This window comes from Typopeltis vanoorti, chromosome 10, assembly GCF_054136105.1.
Source record: "Typopeltis vanoorti isolate ZY-2024b chromosome 10, IOZ_Tvanoo_1.0, whole genome shotgun sequence".
Classification (NCBI taxonomy): domain Eukaryota; kingdom Metazoa; phylum Arthropoda; class Arachnida; order Uropygi; family Thelyphonidae; genus Typopeltis; species Typopeltis vanoorti.
The window spans coordinates 58,605,655-58,623,507 of record NC_143558.1 but is presented as its reverse complement, the minus strand read 5'-3'; the positions used below and the strand labels follow the sequence as shown (position 1 = coordinate 58,623,507).

The window sequence follows — 17,853 nt, the reverse complement described above, 5'->3', positions numbered from 1 at the left end:
GTTGAAAATGTCAACTGTGTTGTGAATGGGGAACCTGTAGAACAAGTAAAACATTTCAGCTACTTAGGCATGATTTTTATTGAAGATGGTAAATTAAATATGGAAATAGACAGCAGAATCAACAAAGCTGGTATGGTAGGCAGTCAATTGAATAAATTCATATGGAATAAGAGAGAAATTAGTCGGAACACTAAATAGCTGTATACAAGACAGTGTTCAAACCAGTTTTAACTTATGGATCTAAGAGCTGGGCCAGAAGTAAAACACTTGACCAAAGACTAGAGACCGCAGATATGAGAATCCTGAGAAAGATTAGAGGCGTGAACAGATGGCATCAATGGCAATATTATATTAAAAACGAGAATATTAGGAAAGAACTTGACATTGGCAGCATCCAGGAATGCATTAGCAGAGCTAATCGCAGGTGGTATGGGCACTTAAACAGAATGGGCGAGGAAAGATTAGCAAAATAAGTGTTCTCTGCCAAGTTGGCAGGAAAACAACCCAGTGGAAGACCAAGATATAGGTGGATTGATACGGTACAAAGTGCCTTAGACGATAGAAATATAAAATCTGGTAAGGTTGGAGTCTTGACAAGTAACAGACTGATTTGGGGGAAAATTGTAGATAGGAAGTTAGTAATGATGTAAATTTTTCATGTAGAACTATCATATCCTGTATACCCCTTCCTCAAGGGGTGTACATGTCAGGAATTTGATGATGATGATGGTGTCATCAGGAGGAGAGAGGAAGAGGAAGTGCAGTAGAGCAAAAGTTGTTTCTAACAGCCTTAGCAAAGAGTCAGAAAGCACAGCCTCCATTTAGACAAGAAACCAGTTTTTCTGCTCTTGACCTTTATGAAATCAGATTTGTATCTGCTGATGACTGATTTGCATATGTTGCATTCTTTGGTTTAAGCAGGGTATGAAGCTGGTGTTCTCGATTCGAGCTACATGCAATAAGCTGAATTTTTTTTTCTTCGGCTGCTTTGATGCACTTTTGGTTGAATCAGTACTTGGAAAGCACATGGGATTATGTGTTGAATGAAGGAATCTCACTGGTCTGCATTCCAGTGAGAATAATTTCTGTGACTCATTCACAGCATGTGTTGGATCAGATCGAGAGGTTGAAATTCCGCAGGTCTTTCCAGTTGGATCCTTCATTGTGCCAGAGGTTGGGAATGGCTAGAGGAAGAGCATTCTATAATAGAAGAGACTTGTACAAGATTATGATCTGAGTTGCTGAGAGGAGAGGTGACAACCGTGGTGCATCTTAAAGGTGAAATGATCAAAAAGAGATCCAGAGTATTTGAAAAGTGAAGATGGTTAACAGGAATTTGAGTAGGTAGATGTATGATAGGTCATTACTTATAGCAAAGACTTGTGCATATCATCCAACTTGGTCAGCAATTCTTTTACTTCTTGTGTCCAAGAAGTTAAAGAAGCTGTGCTGGAAAATAAAAAAAAATTGTAAGAGAGCTATCTTTAAAAGTAGCTAAACAAAGGTCGTGGGAAGAATTTGGTAAGAATATAAAAAATAAATATCAGAAAGGTGGCAGAATGTTCTGGAGGTTATTAAAAAAGCTTAGAAATGGAGTAAATAACGAGTACTGTAAAAGGAATCGGAGATGATAAAGGTGACATGAAAGCTGGAGATATTCTAGATTCAAGTAATTATTTTGAAAGACTTAAATGAGGAGTGACAGAAGAACAGTAGTAGAAAATATTCAAGAAAAATGCAAAGAGTACTTTAGGTTAAAAAAAAAAAGTAGCGAAAAGCCTGAAATGTGAAAAGACAACCTGACCATAAATGCTCAAATATGGAGATATAAAAGTTTTGTGCTTGCTACACTACAAAATGCAGAAGGCTTGATCAAAGGTTGAATTTCAGATGATTGGAATAGAGCTTTTGTAGTTCCCTATTTATAAAAAGAGGATTAAGACAATGTGAGAGTTACAGAGGAATTTTTCTACTAAGTATTCCAGATAAGATTTATGTTAAGCATACTTAAGAAGAGGCTGAGAAAACTTGTCGAAGAGAAACTTGGAAAGAACAAGCTGGGTTCAGGCCAAAAGAGGTTGTCAAGATCAGATTTTCACTTTATAACAAATAGTTGAGAAATCATGGGAATATAGCAAGAATCTGTACTTAAGTTTTGAAGATCTGAAAAAGGCATATGACAAGGTTCCCAGAAATAACCTTTTCAAAACGCTACCATTATGTGGGGTAAATGGAATGCTGTACAGTGCAATACATAGTCTATATTTAAGTTATAAATCAGTAGTTAGAATTGGAGGAAATACAGGAAGATGGTTTGATGTGAAATCAGGTGTAAGACAAGAATACACACTATCACCAGTCTTATATATTTATGGATCACATTATGAAAGAAAGCATTAAACCTGATATTAGAATCAGAGATTTCAGACTTAACTCTTATGCAGGTGGTGTATTCCTAAACACATTCAATGCAAGTCTCCATTTTCTATAACTAAAGTTGAATAGCAGCTGTAACAAATTTGTCATGAAAAATGAGCATTAAAAAGACCAAAACTATGAAATTAGCAGGAACATAGACAACTTCAACTCCATTCTCAGTGGAGAACTGATAGAACAAGTAAAATATTCTATTTAGGTACAGTTTTTAGTGAAGATGGCAAATTAAATATGAAAATAGACAACAGAATAAGCAAGCCAGGGAGCCAGTTGAAAAAAAATATATGGTGTAGGAGAGAAATTAACCAAAACACTAAACTAGCAGTATACGAGATGGTATTCGAACCAGTTTTAAGTTATGGATCTGAGAGCTGGACTAGAAATGAAGCACTTGAGATCAAAGATGACAACAGATATGAGAGTCCTGAGGAAAATTAGGGGCGTGAACAGGTGACAGAATTATATTTAAAATGAAGATGTTGGGGAAGGAATTTGACATCATTAGTATTCAGGAATGTGTGAACAAGATTAATCCAAGATAGTATAGTTACTTGATTTGAACGAGAGGAAAGGTTTAGCAATACAGGTGCTTGATGTAAGAATGGCAGAAAAAAGATCCAGAAGAAGACCAAGAGTTAGTAGGATTGATTAATTCAGAAATGCAGTTAGAACAGTGCTTCCCAAACTTATGGATGTAAAGGCCCCCTTTGGAAAAATTAAAATATTTTGTGCCCCCCCCCCACACACACACAGAAAAAAAAATTGTAATACAGACATATATTATAATAATAGTTATTGTATTTATATGCAAGATTTTGCGTTTGTAAGCTATTTTTTGTGCTTCATATCAATACCTTTGAAAATGTTTAATGAATATTTACTAATATTCATTAAGCACCTAAATATGCAAGAAGCAAAATTTGTGAACCAACACCAATGTGTGATTTTTTCCATTAAAATATAAAAAATAACAAAAAAAGATAATAAAAATTAAATACATTTCTTTTAAGATTAAAAAAAAATCTACTTAGTTTTAAAACATCTTAAAACACGGCTCCCTCAACAAAACTTATGGCCCCCAAAGGGGCCACGGCTTACAGTTTGTGAAGCGCTGCCTTAGAAGACCGAAACTTATGGATGTAAATTGGACATGACAGTATTGGAATGCAGACCAGTAATAGACTAATTTGGAAGAAATGTTTTGATAATTGGTATTTCTGTAAACATAATCATGTAATACTCTCATAGTACCATGTACACCTTGGGGGTACAGGGTACTGTGATACTAAATATCAGGAAATTATTATTATTGAAATAAGTATCCTTAAAAAAAAAATCTGGTGCAGTTTTATGCTAAATGAAGTGATGACTTAAATTTCCTGAAAATGTATTGGATATAAATTTTTGATGATTAAAAAAAAAAAAAAATTAGAAAGCAGATAATGCAGTTTAACATGTTCATAAAAACAGAAAACCTGTTTCTAAAACTGAAGGATGAAGATCCATATAATGTTCTTTGACAAGGAAAGAGGAAAAAACAGTTGAAAATCATGTGTTCAATAAAATATTTAACAAAATTATAGTAAAATGAAAGAACAAATTATCTTGTTCCATTGTGCCGATTGGAAAAATAAAAGATGCTAATTTACATTAGTGAATAAATTCAAAATAGATAATTTATACGTGTGGATAAGCTTATGTGTTCGTCAGACAGCTTCTACAAGTCAGAGAGGTTGTTCCTGGAATCAACAGAAGCCTTAAAACCTACTCCAAACCTTAACAAGTATGGCTGTATAAATCTACCAAAGATTTGGGAGACAGTCATCTAAGACCAAATTGATATTTATTACTTTTATTTTATTTTTTTTTAAACTTTCTAAGACTATCATTTGGACTACTATTTCAAAACTTTGAACTTTTTTGTTTTTAATTTAATTTTATTTTTTTAAACCTAGATGGCGCCATATTAGGACTTTAGTCTTGTGTTGCACGCTGCAATTACTTATACTAGCCCCACTGTTACACCGGATTGTGGTTGTTTTGCTTTCGTAACAAACTTTGTGTTGTGTGCTCTGAAGATGCTGGATATAATACTAGCGAAACATTAGCTTCTAAGTTAATAAATAGTTATTTTCTTATCCATCTGTGTTCATATCATACCGTGAAATCTATTACAACATAGATAATTTATTTACTTTATTTCCATGCATGTGAAATTCAATTTTGACTGGTTGAGCCCCCCTATGAACAAATCTTTGCCATATGGCTCTATTTCTGGTATGTCATCTCTCTGAAGTTCAATAATTATGACCTTTCCTTTAAAGACTGTAGCCAAGTTCTTTTTGTTCTGTCTCTTGATCATCTTCCTCCAATGATCCCATTGAAGACTAGATTTGGTAATCTTCAAAAGGACATTCTCTGGAGGTGTCCAAACCATCTTAATTGCTGTTTAAGAATTATAGCTATATCTTCTCTATAGTTTAATTTCTGTTTGACTTGCTCTTCATTTTGTGTTCTGACCATTGAATCTTATTTATTTTATTTAAGCATTTCATTTCAAATACTCTGATTTTTCTGTATTTCTTTCTGATTGAGTTTCCATGTCTCAGCTCCATATGTTATCACAGGTATAATAATGGTTTTAGAGAGTTTTAGTTTGGGGCGTTTTGAAATGCTACTATTTTTTTCATGTTTTGTTTAATTTATTCGTGTTAGACCATCCTTTAAGTCTATTTTACTGTTTCTGTGTTGTCGAGGTTATGAGTAATGAGAGCGCCAAATATGTAAATTGCTTTACTTGTTCAAGTATATGATTTTCTAAATTTACTAAAATTTTTCCTCATCTCTTCCTATTTTCATAGTTTAAGTTTTGCTTAGATTGATTTTCATTCCAAAAGTACTGCACTCTTCATTAAAAATTTGTCTTTTCCAAATGTACTGTAGATTCTGCAAGAATAATAATAATAATATTGTCTGCATAATGTGATTGATGTGTATTCTATTTATTTGTAGATCTGGTTCTTCAGCTATGGTTTTGCTTATTTCTTCATGATAGATAAATAAATTGTACTGCCAGAAGTTAAAATATTGAAAGACTGTGAAATTCCAAGTAAAACAGTATACAAGTCAAGTGACACAAATGTCACTTCATTACAGTTAATATATTAATGGCTGTACAATTGTGATTAAGGGATTAACAGTGGAGGAAGATAATTACAGTAGTTTCATCCCCCCCTTATCTGTGGGGATTCATTCCTAACCACGGATAGTACCAAACCATATATATACACACACACACACACTATATTTTTTCCCATACATACATACCTATGGTAAAGTTTAATTTATAAATTAGGTACAGTAAGAGATTAACAGTAATAACTAATAATAAAATAAAACAATTATAACAATATACTGTAATAAAAGTTATATGAATTGAATCTTAGCAACCTCAGCATACAATTTTTTTTCTATCCTTATGAGCTTGAGAATTTTACTTTTCACTTAAAGGAAGCACTTTACAACTTCTCTTTGGCATATCCAAATTGGCAGCATCAGTACTCTTGCACTTTGGAGCCATTATTAAGTAAAATAAGGGTTACTTGAACACAAGCACTGTGATACTGTGGCAGTCGATCTGATAACAGAGACGGCTACTAAGTGACTAATGAGCATGTAACATATACAGTACAAGCGTGGATACGCTGGACAAAGGAATAATTCATGTCCTGGGTGGGATGATGCAAGACTTCGCTCAATTTAAAACTTAAAAAAATGTTTATTTCTGTAAGTTTCCATTTAATATTTTCAGACCGGGGTTGACCTTGGAAAACGAATCCATGGATAAGAGGGACTACTGTTCATGATAAAAGGCAGTAAGCCATTCATGTTTTGATCCTTGAAAAATCCTAAGTTGATTTTGTATTTCATCTACTTTGCTAGTTGGAAGGTTAATATTATTTCTTATGATTTCTTACTTGTTTTCCTCTTCCTAATTTGGTATAAAATATCTTTTATCTCAGATGAATTATTTAAAAATTTTCAAAATATTTGCTCTCGTTGTTATCTCCAAACACCTATATATACTAGGTTCAAAAAGATTCAGGACTTGCACCACTCCTCTGTATTTTACCTTACAGAAGTGATGTTTTTTCCTGTAATTCTAAATAACATCTTTATATATGTTCGTTTTTTTAGCTATTTAGCGCTTCCTTCTAGCAACTTTTGTTTAACAAAATTGCTAGAAGGAAGCACTAAATGTGTATTTAGTTTACACTAATTCACTTATTGAAGTGAATTGTTAATGATTAATTATTATTAAGTGAATTCATGTAGTGGAAATTTTGCAACCAAATAAGATAGTAATTTAAGTACTAATCAGTATTCTGGTATCCATTTTATGGAATAATTGGGTTGCTCAGTTTTTGTTCGTTTTGTTTAACTACATCTGAATGCCTGTGTTTTCAATAAAGAAATAGTGTCAAGATTGTGGGGTGTTATCACCAGCTTCTTATCAAATGGCTAGTGGCAAAATGCTATCTTAAGTCTCTTATATTTATGAATCATGAAATTTGGAGTGATAAGCCAGTGATTTCATTGAAAAATAACAAAATACACTGCATTAATTAAAACCTGGCTGTAAAGATTATTCTTCAGAGTGTAATTTTAGCTCTATTATTATTAAAGCTTAAGACATTACTTAACTGTAAACTTGACACTAATTGTATGCATATCAGGAGGTGCAGAGTCAGTCAGCCCAAATAGCACATGCAAGCTGCAGTAGGAGAGGGAAAAAAACTCAGCCATGCTAATACAGCATTTGTATCAGACAGAGACACAAAATTCCAAAAACATGTTAATTATGTGATGAACTTACAGATGTTGCTTACATCCGTTGGTGGCGTTCAGCAGTAGTCTGTTGCTTGTTAATCTAGATGCTGAAGGTTTCACTCAGTAATATCATTAGGAAATTCACTGACCAACGAATCATACCTTATCGACTTGTAAGATGCAAGGCAATACATAACCACACTCCAGACATATACATGTCAACTCAGATAACATAGTGAAATATGACCGCACACACACACTGATGAGAACTTCAAGTCGAGGGAAACATAGCTATAATTTGTGTTGCTTTCTGGTGCCACACATATGAATAAGAGATTGAAAGCAAACACAAACTAACCCATTATTATATAGAGAAACCTGTGGAGAATTCATGACTAAGTTTAACACATGTGAACCACAGTAGTAGGTTTTTTATTATGTAAATATTTCGTCCTAGGTATCTTAGGACATCATCAGTACAGTAAGGCAATACTAGGAATTGTGGCCTGAAATTAAATTAAATTAAATTGAACTAAATCACTTAAATTAAATTAAAATTAATTACAGTTAAGTTATTAAAATTCATATAATTTTGTATGACAATTTCCCATACTTTAGGGATGGCAAGAACATCATTGGGGTTTAGATTTGGTCTGTGGAGTAGGGCTTCAGCACTTCCTTTATATAAACGTTCATATTTATATGAAGATCTGTGTAGAAGTTTTGTCTTTTTCCAATGGATCTTGTGGTTTGGGTTTTCAACTTCGTGTTGAGCGAGGCCTGATTTATACGGTTTGATGAGACGGATATGGTCTTATGTTCCGAAATGTATTTAAAAACTGATCTGCCTGTCTGTCCAAAATAAGAGAGTTTACAGGAGCATGGAACCTTATATACACCAGGTAGTAGCATAGGTGAAAGTTTGTCTTTAGGCGAGGGTAACAAGTTTTGGATCTGGTTGATGGGTTTGTAGGTGGCAGCAAGATTGTATTTCTTCATAATTTTCGAGAGCCGTTAAGAGATGCCTTTGATATAGAGTAAAGAATCCTATGGGGTTGTTCTTGTCTAGGTTGAAGTGCGGAGAAATTGCTGATGATTTTTTGACTTGTTTTGAGATTGTAACGATTTAAAGTGGCTGCGATTTTGATTATTTCCAATTCTTGTTTTTGAGAATCCTTGGAGGAGCATAATCTGTGTGCTCTGGTTACCAATGATTTAATGATGCCAAATTTTTGAGAGGGATGATGAGCTATAGTATTATGAATGTAGCGGCCTGAAAATGTTGGTTTGCGATAGCCAGAGGCGGAGATGGAACGGTCTTCCTTTCTTTGAATGTGTAAATCAAGAAAGGGGATGCCTTGTGGGGATTCTCTTTCTAATGTAAATCTGATGCGAGGATGAAGAAGGTTGATTTTTTCTGAAAACTGAAGTAGCTCTTGTTCGGAATGACTCCAGACTGCGAAGATATCATCGACATAGTGAAGCCAGGGTTTGGGTTTGAATGTGAGGATTTTTTCTTCTAGATGTTCTATAAACAGATCTGCCAAGTTGAGTGACAAGGGAGACCCCATTGTTGTTCCCTCCTCTTGCTTGTAGATTTTTCCTTTCCATGTGAATATTTACATAATAAAATGAAATATTTACATAATAAAAAACCTACTACTGTGGTTCACGTGTGTTAAACTTAGTCACAAACTAACCCACTTCACAAATTGTTAGACATATCTTTGCTCTATTTTGCTAATTGATTTCTCTTTGCTTGTGCCCCCTTCATTTGTCATGCATATGAGGACAAATGGTACCGATCATTCCAGATATATAAAGTTTACTCAACTGCATTTCATAGGTGATGTGACATATACAATTTGCCTTGTAACACTAAAAATACTACCATAAATTTTCATAGTTAAAGGTATGAACATATGAAGGCAGCATCACTTTCCTGTCTCTTATCTGTATCTAATAAAGCTATTAGTTTGATATTTGCATGTCTTGCTCCTCAGTCTGTCTGTGGAACCTGGACATACTAATTCCAGAATGAAAGCATAGCTGGCTCTACATGACTGATTAGCAATATGGAGCACTGAATATGTCACTCTTGAACATATTGTATAAATATAGTTTGGTATATATATATATAGGAATTATTGTTTATTTATGAAAATGCATGATAGAGAAATGTAGTAATTTCTCTACCATGTTTCTTATTGTTTTATAGTTCTGTAAGTTTTTTATTGTTCTCTTTAGGCTGTAGCAGGTCTTCTAGCTGATGCAAGACAGGTGGTTGATACTGCCCGCATTGAAGCATCTAACTATAGATCAGATTATGGTGCTCAGATTCCTCTAAAGGTAAAAAGAAATATTAATTTTAACCCAAATCATGTGTACTGATAGCTTTTCGGGAATGTCTAGAACTTTTTGAAGCATTTTCTGTTGCAGTGTTTTAGGTTTAAGTTTTATTCATTTGCTTTGTTTTCTTTATTTTTCATCATCTTTTCTTAAAATGTTTGACTTAAAGCTTTGTCTTGGCCACGCAATTTAGTTTCATGAAAACTTAATACTGTAATAGGAGAATCCTATCAACAATCTGCATGGTTGTGAATTGCATGTATTCTCTGCATGATTTCTGTTTTATCTTACTGACAAACTGGCCTGTTTTTTTTCCAGGAGAAAAGACCTTGCCACCTCCATACAATAGCTAACCTTCATTTGAAAAGCCCTTAATAGTTCTTTAATTCCTAGACAGGATTTCAAACCAGGTCTTTCCAATCAAAGGGCATCATTGTCAATGTTTAAATTATATTAAAAAAAATTGTTTATATTAAATAATAAAAAATTGTTCCTTTTTCATAAATTGCATAAGCACATATTAAATTTGATTTGTTTCTCCAACAGCACTCAAGTTATTCCTAGATTGAGGGAATAATATTCGTGTAGGAATAACTTGTATTCATATGTGATATCTAGAATTTTTATAAAAATTTGTCATGCCATTTCAGTTTTTGTTTCATTTGGTCATTTTCAGAAATGCAAAGTAAAAAAAAAACTAAATAAGCAAGTTTTGATATTTTTGGTCAAATAAATTTACTTGATAAGAAATATGATTGCATTTTTAATCAAGTGTGAGCAAAATAGAAGTTTGCACATAATCTTCACAAGTAGATCACTTGTATATAGAGGCAGTTGACTTCACATCAAGTTCTTTCCATAATGCACAGCATAGATTATAGAAAGTTTTATTACCTAGACCATTATCAGTTTATGGAAGTTAGAAATGAAATGAGAACTAGACCTGTGGAGATACTGAGAAGTAACTTGATGACAGTCATATATCCATATAGCAAAATGAAGTATCACCGTATGACTTGCTTTACAGTTGTAATAACCTTATTACAGTACTGCCATTATACAGTCAACTCACTGTAGCAGACTCATAGGAAATATGCATTGTGTTGTTTCACAAAATTAACAACCTAGAGTAGATATATGGTGAAAGTTTTTTCACTTGGTTATGTGGTAAATAAAAGATGCCCAAGAAATTATATTCTTGGTTTCATCCTTTATCCAAGTGTAAGCAAACAAAGTTTGTGCATGAAGTAATCTCATACCTGGGCTACTTGTATATAGAGGCTAACGACTTCATGGCTCTTCCCATAATGCATAACATTATACATGTTCATAATGATATGTGCATTGCATTATGGGATACTAAGGCAATTGATGTGACATCTTTAACCTCTATATACAAGTTTCCCAGTCATGAAATTACTTCACACACAAACTTGGTTTGCTTATACTTGGATAAAGGATGACACTAAGAATATAATTTCTTGGCATCTTTAATTTAGAGTAGATGATAGCTAAAATATTTTAATTATTACTTTCTATATTTTTTTCCAGAGTTAAATTGGCATCTTCAGGGATTCATACACTGGTATCAAACACGTGCACATAGGCACACCTCAGCAACAAAAATGGATTGGGGGGGGGGGGATACAGGATGACCTAAAGTCCTATAATAATAGGTGGCATAATTATAGGACTTTAGGTCATCATGTATCTCTCCTGTTTGGTTTTTGCTACTAAAGTGTGCCTGCATGCACGTTTGATACCATTGTATTAGTCCTGAAAACTTAATACTGTGATAGGAGAATCCTTATTTTTAGAGGTACCTGTGCATGGTATAATTATTCAAAGAACACGTAAGACCACAGTAATAACTATTTAGTTAACAAGGTACAGATATTTCATACTAAAACTAATAGTACATCTTCAGTGTCACACAAACAGTTATAGGAATGGAATACAAGTAACAAACATTCGTTGAATCACCTATTAAAATGCAATTGTTGCTGCATGCTAGGAAATGATAGCAAATAATAATTAATTAATATTTAAGATAATTGGTTTGTTTATTGATTACATAAAATAAAAGTCTCCCAGATCTTCGAGAGAGAGAGAGAGACAATGATTTCGATTCAAATTCGGTCAGTGTAAAATAGCTTCACAACTTTCTTTAAAAAGGCGTTCATATTGGAACCTGCATCTATGGAGGAGAATAGCTTTATCCCACTGGATATTATGAATAGTGTTAATACTGTGTTGTGCTAGACCAGACTTCTGAGGTTTGTTGTATTCAATATAATATTGATGTTCTTTAATTCTTTTTTCCACAGAACGGCCAGTTTGTCCAAAATAAGAAACATCGCATTCACATAGTATTTGGTAAATGCAACCAAAGGTAGAGATGACAGTTTTTCCTTTGTAGAAGGCAATAAAGAAGAAATTTTGTTGATAGGAACATATGCAGGAATTAATTGGTACTTTTTCAAAATTCTACCTATAGGTTCTGAGATTCCTGGAATGTAAGGGATTGGAACTCTGCAGACTGTTGAAGAAACCTTAGGTATTGAAACATAAGATTCAATTATCTGTTGGATTTGATTTGGGTTGTAATTATTCGATTCCATTAACTTTTTAATGATGGAAAGTTCTTGTAAGATTACTGGAGAAGAGCAGACTTTATGTGCTCTATTAATTAGAGATTTAAGAATGCCAAATTTTTGAGATGTGTGGTGAGCAGACTTTTTATGAATGTATCTGCCAGTAAATGTGGGCTTTCAAAAGACACTTGTAGATAAGGTACCAGAAGAAGTTTGAGTAAGAAGGATGTCCAAAAATGGTAAAGTACTAGAATTTTCTTTTTCCATGGTGAATTGAATATGTGGGTGAAGGCTATTTATCTGTTGTAGAAAAGTGGAAAGCTCATCTTCAGTATGTGACCAAATAGTTTGGTCACATACTGAAGATGATATTGTAACACGAGGATGAATGGATGAAAACATAGTGTCTTCGAGTTATTTCAAAACGTAGTTTGCCAGAGGTGGAGACAGAGGGCTACCCATGGCAGTACCTTCAACTTGTTTATAGATCTTGTTTTTCCAGCTGAAATAACCTGAATGGATAACAAATTCGAAAATCTTTGCGATATCTGGAGGGTAATCTTCATATAATAATTTGACTGTGTCGGCTAATGGAATATTGGTAAACAGAGAAACAATGTTGAAACTGACTAGCAACTCAGACTCTGATTTTTATATCCTTGATTTTTTCAAGAAAATCTGTTGAATTTTTTATGTAGGATCTGGAATGTCCAGTGAGAGCACTTAAAGAACGTGACAAGACTTTTGCAATTCAATAGGTAGGATAATCAATGCAATTCACGATAAGTCGCACTGGATAATTAAATAGTTATTACTGTGGTCTTACGTGTTCTTTTAATAACAGGAGAATCCTGTAAGTAAAATTCAGATTTTTTTCCCATCAAATAGCATTTAACTTCTGGAACAAAACATTGATGGAACCATTCATTAAAAATTTCTTTTGTAATCCTTCGTAACCCATTTAACTTCGAGGAATCAGCATAGCACCCTTCTGCTTACAGGAACTAATGGCAAGTGAATGTAACGGATCATCTGTCAGCTTAACTTCAGGGAATTGTAATTGCAAAAATTGATTTTTTTTGTTGTTGTTGTCGCCACATTGGTACTTCCCTGATATTTAAAACATCGAGGGGGTTTTCCCAAAATTCAAGTTTCAGTACATATGTACTGTTCTAAAAAATGATCATTATAAAGGAAATAACCTTTTTAATAGAACTGAATTCAAACAGAAATTTATAAATACGCACCATTTGAACTGTGTTAAATCAAAATATACCATGTTATTTCTAAATCATGTAAAAAGGAGAATTAGCTGTGTGTGCGTGCGTGCGTGCGTGTGTGTGTGTGTGTGTGTGTGTGTTGATATTTTATTTTAAAAAAATTAGCTTGGTTATTTTTGAATTTTTGCATTTTTTTAAATTGCAGGAAAAGCTTAAAAATGATCATATTATATATTTCAGTACCTGAAAGATAGAGTAGCTATGTATATGCATGCATATACTTTATATAGTGCAGTAAGACCATTTGGTTGCAGTATAATCATGGCTTCCTATGAAGCTGACGGCCCTCAGTTATATTGTATTGATCCCTCTGGTATCTCATGGGTGAGTTTCTGATATTTTGCAATTTTAATATTTAAAATTAAAATAAATTTAAAATGGTGGATATTCATCACTTCATGCATTATTAGTATTATTTTTCATGAATTCCAAAACAGTAATTAATATCCATTATATCCTTTATTACAGTTACATGTGGCTTATGTCTGTTTTGCACACATTTAGAAAAATATTAATTTCTGTTTTCATTTGAAGTATAGATAAGGCCACTGGAATTATCTACAGTTGGTCACTTATCATCCAGACCATTGTACTTCACATGGATACATATATCAAAAGGGGAAAAACCACTGCTGAAACATATCAAACAAGCAATAATACACTCCACAATAAAATCTTGCTGGTCACCAGCTATTCCTCTTCATATTCTGTGATTTTTCACTAGACATTTAAAAATTACCGAAGGATACAAGTGTGAGCATCCATGCATGCATATATGTGTACCACAAAAAAGAAAAAAAAAGTTAATAGTAAAAGATGTAAGATAAACCACTGCCTTGGCCAGTATGGTTATACATGGTCCCCACACCTGGCTTGAAGTTTGGCACAACCATGTTATTGCTACAGTATGTATTTGCTTATGTATCAGCTGAAAATCAGGACCAAATAAATAAAACATCTACAGGGTCCATTTTTATATTTAATCTCTATCTCCTTGAAATAAAACTAAATTACCGCACTTGCAAAAGAATTTTCTCATACTTATATTATATAAAAAACTATTTATATTATAGTCAGTATATTAGCTGAAGATAAGAATAAAAATCAAGTGCTATGTTGCTGGACTATAGCCTTGCAATAAATTCTGCTGATCTTTGCTATAAATCTTAATTTTTTATGGTTTTCTGTATTTCTTTCATTTTAATTTAACTTCTAACAGTACTTTACATGTATAACATAATGAAAATTTACAGATTTATTGCAAAAGTTAGTACAATTTGTTTCAGAACCATGATAAAAAATTTGAAGTGCTTACCTTATCCAGATGTGATAGTTTCTGGGTTAAGAAGCAGCAGAGTGTACCTTCCTGAAAGTTAGACTGAGAAGGCTGCATGCCAGAGAGAAGTCATAGCTGTATTCATTTGTAGACACAACTTCTACATGCACTAATCATGAATCATAAAAGAAATCAAGAGGATAGAAAAATAGTGTATTACTGTTTGTTTGATATATTTCAGCAGTTTTTTTTTGAAATACGTATCCACGCAAAGAGTGCAATGGTCTAGATTATAATTCCAGTTGAAATGATATGGGTATTAACCCATATCCTTTCAAATGAAGGACATCATAACAACTGATCTACTGAGGTATTTTTTTGTATTCCATTAGTTTGAATTTATTTTTATTTTATTTTTTTTTGCAGAAATATCCATGTTGGAATAAGGCCTTCATTTCTCATCCTGTTCAAAATTCCCACCTATGGCTTTCAAAAAAAAAAAATGTATTAGGATGTTCCAAGAAAACAGCTTATAAGTGGCTTGAGACAAAATTTCTGCCTCATTCATAGCCTACATCCCTTACAAAACTATCATTAACAGGACTCAATCTTTGAAAGGGCTAAATGTAAAAAACTTGCTACCCATGCCACTGGTAGTTGTGCCTTGTGGTTCTTCACAAAAGCTGCACAGCTTTCGGTCAACTGTTTCTGCCTCTTTCTCACCTAAAAGGTAGTATTGCATGCTGACCTCCTGGCATCAGTCTTTACATGGAACACTATTGCACACCCATTGTGGTCTTTTGCAAGAAAGATAGCAAGAGAATTTTGAACACCCAAACTGGATACCAAAGCAGGCTTCTGGTCATAATGGAATCCCACCATTTGTGCGCAAGAGATATGTTCCTAACACATGTTTTTTTATCATTTACTCTATATTGCACTCAGCTAGGGCCCCCCCCCCCCCAACAGCACGTAAGCAAGCTCATATACAACCAATTAAAAAAAAAAAAAATGGTGATAAGTGTATATCATCGTATTGTCGACCTATTGCTCCTGGATACATGCCTTGGTTTTGAGAAACTTGCTGTTGCACTTAATATTTTGAAGACACTTAATATGATTTTGCAATGAGAACTTCTTGGAAAATTACATCTTTATGAACAGTCTTCTGCCCGTTGTAAATGGATTCACAGATTTCTCTCGGGTCATTTACTTCATGTAATGGTGGAAGCTGTTCTCTCTCTCTTCCTTCAGATTTTCCTATTAGCACATTCCACTGAGCTGTGTCTCACATGTATTGTGCATCAGGTGGGAACTTGCTTGACCCATTTGATGTGTCTTCTTCATCAGGCAGTCACATTTTTATAAAATTTTTGATATATATATATATATATATATGGCATGTGATTTCATTTTTCTTTAATAGAATTTTATTTGTGAACTGTCTCAATGATATAGAAAATATCAAATGTAATTCTATCTCATATTAAGTTATATATTTTTGTTTGAAAATTTACATAAATTGGCTGATTTCTGCATCCACTGACTATATAATGAACCAATGCAACCACATATTTTCTGCAAATGAAAATTTGAAGTAGGTTGTAAGAAGACATTCTGTTTAGTTAACATATTCAGCACCACAATAAAACTCGTGCTTTGTTTCATTTGTGTATACAGTATAATGTCTGGGTTCAGTGTCATTTTCATTCCATTTGTCTCTAATTGTTCACTAAATATAGCACATAGCCTACGAAATGTGAGAGACTGGTGGTGTGGTCACTTAAACAGAATGGGAGTGATTAGTAAAGGAGATGTTTGATGCCAGGAAGACCAGATCTAGGTATACTGATGCAGTTAGAAATGCCTTAGAAGACGAAATATGAGATCTGACAGTATTGAAATCTTGACAGATAAGACTAATATGGAGGAAATTTGTTGAAAGAAAGTTAGTACAACTTAAAGTTTGCATTATTACTGTCAGTATCCTATACACCCAATTGAGTACATATTAGGAATTTGATGGTGATGTGGCGGGGTGATGTTTTTTTTTCAGTGTCTTTTAATATCTTTCTATGTTCTTAACGCCTGATGAAGTCAATCTCGACGAAACATGTTGCGTTTTCAAATAAATCTCAATTTCTTATAATTCTCGGGTTTTTTTAGTCAGTTTATATTAAAAATGAATATATATATATATATACACACACACACACACACACACACACACACACATCACCACTACTGTTTAACCCTTACAGGACCATGGGATATACCCACATAAAATTTTAATTTATTTGCAACTCTTAACGTCCATTAGGACACGTGCCCCATGAAATTCTATAATATCTATGATTTTTTCCTACATAATGATGATGTTTTATGTTAAATAGATACCTAATAAAGTCATTTTAATACCTAAAAACTTTGTATTACTTCATAAGTCCTTCTGGTCCTGAAAGGGTTAAGTCTTGATCAAATGCTTGTAATTTTCTATAAAAATATTGTACCCTTGCATTAATTTGTTACTGTGCAGTTATGATTTCCCTCTCCATCTTCAAACAGGTAATAATCATTTAAGCTTTAATTAAATTTTGTATTTGAAGGAACTTGATATTAAAGGGTCAAAGCTGTATAACTGAGAGGAGACCTCCACATAGCCTTTAAAGGAATGCGGAGAACCGACCATAGCTTCTGACTTAATGTCCAATCCTCGCTTTCTCATGGTGCACCCTATTGGGTATCTACCTGGACACTGAACGAACGAGGATGGGCTGCAATTTCGAATTTAGCTGACCAAATTGTATTCTTATTGGTTTCAACCAATATACAAAATGATGGTACAACATGACAAAATTTTATGTCGGCTGGAGCATTGCCTGGTTAAACAAGGAACCAGGGCGAACAGCGAAAACTCAGCTACTGGAACAAATCTGAAAACACACCCCAACTCAACATCACCAGATTTAAAGATCGGTACTATCAACATAAGAAGCCTGAATGGCAAAGAAATGGAGCTAGCTGAGGAATTAGATAAGTACCAAATCAGCATAATAGGGGTGACTGAAGCAAAAAAGACAAAAACTGG

The 17,853-nt window shown here is 33.5% G+C and overlaps 1 protein-coding gene across 1 annotated transcript in view; it reads left to right on the top strand.

The window, feature by feature from the left end:
- Window positions 1-17,853, top strand: part of Prosalpha7 (proteasome alpha7 subunit) — a 168,459-nt gene that overhangs the window by 80,227 nt on the left and 70,379 nt on the right. Inside the window, exons 4-5 of the mRNA XM_090399365.1 lie at window positions 9,514-9,615; window positions 13,670-13,813. Coding sequence (XP_090255491.1) covers window positions 9,514-9,615; window positions 13,670-13,813 — 246 coding nt within the window. The remainder of the gene's footprint in view (window positions 1-9,513; window positions 9,616-13,669; window positions 13,814-17,853) is intronic.